Consider the following 8,743-nt stretch of genomic DNA (forward strand, 5'->3'; position numbering starts at 1 on the left):
GTTGTCATTGATCCAACAGGTGAAAATGGTGCAGAAACAAGATATGTAAGTACGATTTTGACCACATGACAATGTTAAAAAGCGAAGAATCGTATTTGGGGGGAATTCTATAGAAAAACAAGGCTTATAAGATTATTTTTTTTTTTTTAATTAAATTTATTTTTGTTAACATAAAAATAAAAGAGACGTATAACATTAAAATTATTAAATATATAACTAATAAACAAAAACTTTAACGTGTAAACATGAGTTATTGATTAAATCACATTAATTTTGTTTTTTTCCTTTTTATCTCGTCTCTTTAAATATTAGGGGCTCCTATAGTCTAGGGGAATGCAAAAGTACCCTTAGAAACTAAAACCGAGTACCAGCATAGACCTTTGGGCAAATTGTATGCTTACTCATTTGTCACCCATTTGTCACCATTTTTTATTTTTTATTTTTTATTTTTAAGTATTTACCACCATTTTAGTTTGTACTAATATGGCTTGCAAAATGGATTGGACTCTCTCCAGTTCACTTAAATCGGCAAGGAGCCGGTTAATGGTGAGGATGTTTCCAAAGAAATCTAAGGTTTTAAATAAGCCACATGTCTTATTGTTTATTTTATTTTATTTTTATTTCATTTTCTTCTTTGAAAACCAGCCTTGAAAAATCGGCCGGCCTTGATATTCGCATTGCCATTCCATAATCGATTGCATGGGAATAAGTAAAACCTAATAATCCTTTTGTCAATCTTGACATATAATTATCAATGATAAACACATAATTATATTATACATATCTATTGCATTATAAATTCCTCATTTATATCTTAACTTATAACTATATATAGTTTTTTCTTGGATATACTCTCTCTCTCTCTCTCCCTCTCTCCCTCTCTCTCTTATATATATATATAACATGAATAAAAAAAATACATTTAATCAGTTTTTCATAGAAAGAAACAAATTAAATTAGTTTTATTCCTCAACTTGAAGTTGACCTTAATTAATGGCAACGGAAAAAAAAAAAAAAAAAAAAAAAATAGTTGAAATGTCAAACATTGTGTCTCATTTTGTGGTGTTAAAGCAACGATAATGACGCTTAGGAGAAGAAAAACAGCTTAGAAAAACGCAGTGATAATGACACGCAGAAAAATCTGTTCCCAAGCAACCCTTTTGTGGCCTGATTGGCCAATTTCATAAATTGCTTGTCGTCTCGTACGGACGAGGTGACGACTTGTCTAGCCACCACCAACAAAAGGCAGAAAATTGTGAATTTCAGTTTCGGAAAAACAAATTGATTTTGAAAAAAATAAAAACAGAACAAAAAAAATTATTATGAAGAAATCTTAATCATCTCTAGCGACTAGCTTTATTGAGTAAGGTTTAATCATCTCTTTATTGAGTAGGGTTTAATCATCCATTCCCACGTCTACCCATTAAAAATTATAAATTAAAAATAAATTAAAAAAAGATTAAAAATTAAAAATTAAATTAAAAAATAAAAAATAAACCCTCCGTTGCTATGACAACGTACGTAATGAAGAAAGAAAGGTCTCTTATTCTAGAATTCTTAAGATGCATCATTTATTGTGAGGAAAGTGGTGGAGCCAAGAATTTATTTTTGAAGGGGTACGGTGAAATAAAATGTAATGATAAGATCATTTTTTTTTTTTTTTTTTGTCTTTATATATTATAGTTCAACTATATGCCAAAAAAGAAAAAGATTACAAACATAATTCAAAATAGAATTCCTAAGATGCATGCATCATTTGTTGTCAATATGTGGCATCAAGAATTAAGTGTCAACGATGTTTTGGTAAAGTTTACCGTGTATACTTCATTAAAGTATTGATTAAATTTATCACTTTTTATAAGTTTAAACTTTTAGAATATATAGGGATTTAACATGGTATAAATCATGATAAATTTAATCATTTAATAAATGTTATTACACTATTATTCTACAAAAGTACAATCATGAAAACTCTAATAACTTACACTTTTTTCTTTGTAAGAAAGTAATCTTATTTGCAAGGTGAAACTAATCATTTGATACTTGTATCTATCCAAATTCTTTTATAAACAAAAGTATTTTGTATGTGCTATACACACTTTTCCGATTCTTCTCCTATCCTTTTATGTTGATGTGACATTATCAATTTACCTTTAGACCAATCTTAATTAAAAAAAAAAAAAAAAACTCTAATGGTGAATTGACAATTCTACATCAACAAATAATCACAAGAGAATACAAAATAACATTTATCTTATAATAAACATTAAATAAATAAGAGCAAAATATAGTCCTTACAGCTCTAATATGTTGAGGGAGTTCATACTTAATTGGAGGAGTCCATTCTCAAGCTTTGAAAGTTTCCTATTCAAGGTAACCCTCCTAATCTAAACTTCTATATTTTGTTTTATACGTCCTTACAATTAATGTTTACTCCATAACTAAGTTAAGTTTAACCAGTTTTATAAATATAGGTAGATATAGACATCTTTGGGAAGAAATGGTTTTCTCACAGGTTTAACGTTATGTATCTCATTTTTTTTTTAGCTTAAACCAGCATCTAAACACTTTTGATATAGTAAAGGGATTTCTTTACATAGATTTGAAAGGTCGTTGTTTTGAAAATTTAGATCTAGCTACCATTTTTTTACGTGTTAAAAAGTACAAATCGGTTTTATGATTTATTTCGCATTATTCAAACATGCATGTATGCTAGATGTTATGTTTTAGGATCTTTGGAATGATTTAAGGGTTAGTTTATTATTTGGAATCAAGAGTTGAGTAGCTAGACTTAGGTTCTTGTTTCTATATATCATAGAGGACTGATCGATCGATCATTGAGGACCAAACGATCGATTCAGGTAAAAAGGCTTATTTAGGATTTGTTGCATGATTAAAGTTTACGTATAGTATTAGACTCTATATGAGTGGTCTGTGACTTCAATTTTGGTAGTGTTACATCTTCGATCAATGTGAACTCCACATGCCGCCACGATCTCTTTTGCTCCTCGGATCAATGCCTCATCATGCTACCACCATCTTCGATGCGTCGCTGTCTCCTTCCACCTCCGCCATCAGCCCACACTGCCGCATCTTCCATTCACCGTGCCTCGCAAATCAATCTTTGCACCGCCTCCCGGTCATGCGTATGCCCTAGGCTGTGTTTGTGAGGAGTAGGTTTTTGGCCAATTTTAGGCCCAATTTCTAGCCTTTGTTGTATGGTTTGAATACCCACGCCTATAGTTGGCATTTTAACCCTTTGTTGGCTCTCATTTTGCGTCTTTGTTAGCCCAATTTATGGCTTTCGTTGTATGATTTGAAATTTGGGTGTACAAGCAATTACGATTAGCGGTTATTGTCTATAATCACAACCGCTTTAGGCAATTATCAAATTTTAATAACAGTGACTGCACCGTCTTAAGTGGTTAGCAATTTTGAATTAAATTTTGATTAACGATAATTGAAACCCGAAACCCGCATAACCAACTTTTAGAAATGAGCCTTTTAAGCATATTTTGATATTTTGCGCCTACCTTTGACCTCTTTTTAAGGTCAATTTTAAATGGTTTTTAGACGATTTAAGGTCTATTTTAAATGGTATTCGTTTTGGTATAGTATTATTATTTTTATATATATTTAATATATATAATATATTATATATAAGGGCAAGCAAAACTAGTATCATATCTGCACTTAAACTATGCATGATTTTCAGGATGACCAAAGAATTATGTGGAGTAGAGGAAGAAGAAATTAATATGGGTAATCACCATGATCAAATGGTGCTAAGAATTTCATCCCTAAATTTATTTAATTCAAATGAAAGAACTTGAACACTAAAATTTTCATTATTCCTTTATGATTTTCCATTATCCACCAAATCAAAGCAGTCGCTGGGAAGAGCCCAAGCTAATCCCTTTTTAAATTAGCGAAAATGGATCGGAAGTTAAATACAACAAAGATCAAGATTACCGTCCGTAGATTAGCTATATTAATTAAGCAAAGCCAGAAACAGAAATAATATCCCACTAATCATCTGTGAGGGGCTCCACCTGAACTCCCCCAGTAACACTATCATCACCGTCGCCATCGCCATCGCCATGATCACCATCACCGGTGATCTGATCAAGAACGAGCACCAATCCCATGGCAAAAGCCCCATCGAAGCCAGGCTTAACGCAAAGAGAGAAAGCGTCCTTCCCAAGCACCACTTGGGTGGAAGCATCTACTTTGCGTCGGATCTCAGCCACTGTTTCCTTCGCCGCATCCAAGATCGTGCAACAGCGTTGTGCAAAGTTGCCCTCGATCTGGTACTCCTCCCCTGGGTCGCTAAATACCTCCACGTTCACGTTCGACCGTCCGATCATCGAGGATCTCCGCACGCTGAAGGTCGCTTTCTGCCCGTCGATTCTCTCCCCTATAAACCCCTCCCACCGGTGATGCAGACTCGGCCGCTGTGTTTCACAAACAAAAAGTATTTGAGTTAACTCGCACAGTCTACCGGAATCGTTCAAATCAACGAGTCAAGAACAATACAAAGGGAAGTAAATTAATACCCATTAAAAAAAAAAAAAAAAAAAACGAGATTTTCACGACAGTTTTAGTTGGCATTGGCAAATTTAGTTTCCACAATTGTTTAAACTACTCCCCGAGTTGACTCGGCACTCCTGAGTCACGATTAACACTTTCACTAAACTAAAATCAAATCGGTAACCCATTAGAAAACAAGAAAAACAAAGGCGACCCATTTAGGTTCATTTCATGCACGATTCAAAAACGCACAACCTTGTAATGAAAACGATTCAACCATTTCACAATTTCTATACGTTTTTTTTTTTTTTTTAATGAAAAATAGGCACTAACTTGACTCACTGAGTCGAATCTCGGTCGTAACAGAAAAGCCTACATTACCTTTCGCCGGACAGTGAGGAGGCACCTTCCGTGAGGGTCCATGAGAACGATTTCACCCTTGTCATGGGTCTCCGGCCCGTACGAGTCGACTCGGAAGACCAGGTCGCCCTTGCAATCATACACGGAGAACCCATCATTGGCAAAGAAAAGAGAGGTCTTTAGGACGGTGAGATGAGTCTCCTCTTGGAATACGAACCCAGCTTCCACAACGAAGCCTTCTTTCATCTCTAGTCGGCTTCCTTAAAATTTCCGAAGACTTTGATTATTGCACAACAATGGTTTCGGGTCTGTTTGTTTCGGGCCTTAAGGTTGTTGAATAATATTATTGGAGCGTTGAAAGAAATCTAAACGTTGGGAGGAAGATATAGTTGAGATATACGGGAGAGGGGACGCGTACGGTGAGAACCCGGAGCTCATGGTTTGACACGTGGGATTTTTGGTTTGGAAAATGACTTTGCATAATAACTGTGCAAGGTCTTAAAGACATAGGACGGATCCCACGTGATAAATTTTACCATAAAGGTCTTACGTGTGACTCATCTCATGTCTTGAGTGGTGCACAGCAGTTAAACAACTGTTATACACCAAACACTCTTCGGTTAGTTTTGCATTTCAAAGCATCTCCGAAGAGACAAGCTATCTTTTCCTTTCCTTATTTTTACTAATAAAAAATAAAAAAAAAATAAAAAAATAAGAGTCAAAATATACAGGAACAATTTTTCTCGTATAACACTGAATAATAAAATAAAATAAAATAAAATCTTTTTACCTTTACCTCATATACAAACAATTTTTCAATCAAAACACCACTAAGAAGATTTTTTTAAAAAAAATTGGGTTAAATACCTTATACACTCTTATGGTTTAAAAATTTTATTAGTTGCCCTCTCAGTTTTCATTTTTTTCATACGTGGTACATGTGCTATACGAAAAGACGGAAATGGTATTTCCATCAATTTTTCCGTCCAAAACTGACGGATTTCCACGTCAGTGACACGTGGCACCTTTAAAATTGCGACAAGTAATTACACAATTTTTTTAAAAAAATTTTAAGCACTTTATTTTAAAAAAAATTAATAAATAAAATTAAGGGTGGCTGAACCACCCTTTTTGGTCCTCCCCCATTTGGTCTGGGGGTGTTTCAGCCACCCCCATGGCCCAAAGGGGTGGTTTGGCCATCCCCATGGTCCAAAACCATTTTTCTTTTTTCTTTTTTTCACTTGGGCCCAGGGAGGACCGGCCGATCTTGGGGTGGCCGAACCACCCCCAGGCCAAATGGGGGTGGCCATGTGGCCCAAAGCCACTCCTAATTTTATTTTATTTTATTTTTTTTTTTTAAAAAAAAGGCTAAATATTAAAAAAAAATGAAAAAAAATTGTGTAGTCACGTGTCGCAATTTCAATGGTGTCACGTGTCGCTGAGGTGAAAACCCGTCAGTTTTAGACAGAAAAATTGACAAAGGTACCATTTTCGTCTTTTCACATAGCACATGTACCACGTATGAAAATAATAATAATAATAATAATAATAAAATGAAGGCTAATTAAGGGGACAAAGAGGTATTTAACCCAAAAAAAAAAAAAAAAAAAATTATCAAATACATCTAAAGATTTTAAATGAAATAGATAATATTTATTTCATAATTAGAATTTAACAGTTGGTATTTTTAATTGTGCACACGATGTCAATATTGACATATCTTTTAAAAAATTTAAATAATACAATATCATGTGCATTGTTAGATGCATAAACTTTAAATCTTGACTATGAAACCACGTTTGCGTCATACACAAACATTTTTTCAACAAAAAAATAAAAAATAAAAAAGTTCAACAAACACATCTAAAGATTTCAAATGAGATGGATAATATTTATTTCATAATCAAACTTTAACAATTGTTGTATTTAATGGTATATACAATATTGACATGTCTTTTAAAACATCTAAACAATACATTGTGATGTGCATGCACTACTGGATACATAAATTTTAAATCCTGCTCAAGAAATTGAGATGACTTTATTCCCTCGACAAATGTTCTAAAATCTTCCAACTGTGTATATTTAATTAATAATTTAATATGAGACAAAATGATGCTTGTCTTCTCACCTTATTTAAAACACATATTTTTCTTTTTAATTAACTATTTTAAGCAAGCATCAGAGCTTTTTATTATTGTTATTACTCATTTTGAGTACAGATGTCATTGAAAAAGTAATAGATAAATTAAAAAAATAATACTTTTTGAGTGCATAGCATTTCTCTTTCTCAAAATGCTCTCACACAAGTATACAGTTGGAGTGGCCTCTCTCTCTCTATGAATAATATCGATCTTATCAGGAAGCTAAGCCGCTAAGGGGTGTGACTCGAATACGTACGAATCGGCTGCTTTCGGCATGACTGAGTTGACTCGGGTGGGTACGTTTAAAAATAATTTAAATATTTTAAGTTTTAAATTATTTGTTATTGGTTTTATTTGAAAAACAAAAAATAAAAGAGAGAAAAAAAAATAATAAAAAAATACCCTCTTAAAAAGCATTAACTGAATGGTTCGAACCGAAAAAGATTCATCATTTGCCCCTAGTCCTTTATTGACAAGAAAATTTTCACTCAATGATCATTCAAGCTAGGCTCCCCGCCCCTCGACCCTCGGCTAGCTAGAAGCTCACTAGCTAGAGCCCTTGCGCTGATCACGACCCAATTGCACCTTAACAGAAGACATCCTAATCATCGATCGGTCCTCTAGCAAGCAGATTGAGGGGCAGCTAGTGAGCCTAGCTTTTACCAAGTCTAACGTCCACTCATAATCCACCCTTCACTCTCTTGGCCTATTATCCTTTACTAATATGTTAAGTTGTTCTATTGACTTAGACATCAGAGTGCTCGTTACGGCTTCCTCACATGCGCATGTCTATCCTCATTGTTTTAGGTACAGCAAGTTGGAGCTCGATCAACAGTAAACATCTTTGTTCTTTTGTTAGAAAGCACACAGGAAACCAAAGAATATTTATCAAACGAACTCTACGACGTATGTGGAAAGTTAATTGATATTATTGTCAGGAATTATTGTCTGTTACAACAAATGTTGGGAGATCGACTCCGTCGTATACCGTAAAAGAGGCAATAATTTGGGAGAGGCCATGTGGAACATGGTCCCATGGTCCCATCCAAACAACATCAACTTATATTGATAGGTTAAAAGATTCTTAAGAAAATAAAACAAGTAAGCTAAAGTCAATGCCATGGTCGACCAACCGTAAAACAGTCCCAGTTGGTATACGTTTTCCTCTCTTCTTTAGGCACTTCAGAACTGGAGCAGTAGGTCAGTTGAGCTGTAAATAGCCGTATCAAGACTTTTGTCTTTAATTGCTGGCCTGTTTACGTGTGTTACATGGAATAGAAAACTAATAAAAAAAAATAAAAATAAAAAAAAAAAAAAAGATAGATTTTAGTAGACAAATTTTAGGTCTTTTTGTTTTAAGGTAAATATATAGTTTGATGAATTTTAGATCTTTTTCTTACTAAAATTCTCTGATTATTCATTGACTTAATGGTGTCTTTAAATAGACACTTATAATGTGTAGTAAAAATAAAAGAATAACCGGAGTGCTAAACCACTTATAATCATAACATATTATCTCTAAGAGTAATACTACATGCATGTAATCATTACATATTATCTCTAAGAGTAAAACTACATGCATGTTATCCCGCTGTCCCATTTGTGTCCTTCAAGATGTGATCTATCACAAATATTTTAATGATAATTTTTAAATCCACGTTAGTTTTGAAGTACACAAGAGAGATGTGGGTAACATTTAACATTACTTT

The 8,743-nt window shown here is 33.7% G+C and overlaps 1 protein-coding gene across 1 annotated transcript; it reads right to left on the reverse strand.

The window, feature by feature from the left end:
- Positions 1-3,825: 3,825 nt before the first annotated feature.
- On the reverse strand, positions 3,826-5,268 carry LOC133862253 (protein LURP-one-related 5-like). The gene is made up of 2 exons (XM_062298027.1): positions 4,912-5,268; positions 3,826-4,454 (listed from the first exon to the last, which is right to left on the reverse strand). Exons 1-2 carry the CDS (start codon positions 5,134-5,136, stop codon positions 4,029-4,031), a joined length of 651 nt encoding a protein of 216 aa, XP_062154011.1. The 5' UTR covers positions 5,137-5,268; the 3' UTR covers positions 3,826-4,028.
- Between the last annotated feature and the right edge of the window lie 3,475 nt (positions 5,269-8,743).

The sequence above is a fragment of the Alnus glutinosa genome, chromosome 3 (genome assembly GCF_958979055.1).
Source record: "Alnus glutinosa chromosome 3, dhAlnGlut1.1, whole genome shotgun sequence".
Lineage (NCBI taxonomy): Eukaryota > Viridiplantae > Streptophyta > Magnoliopsida > Fagales > Betulaceae > Alnus > Alnus glutinosa.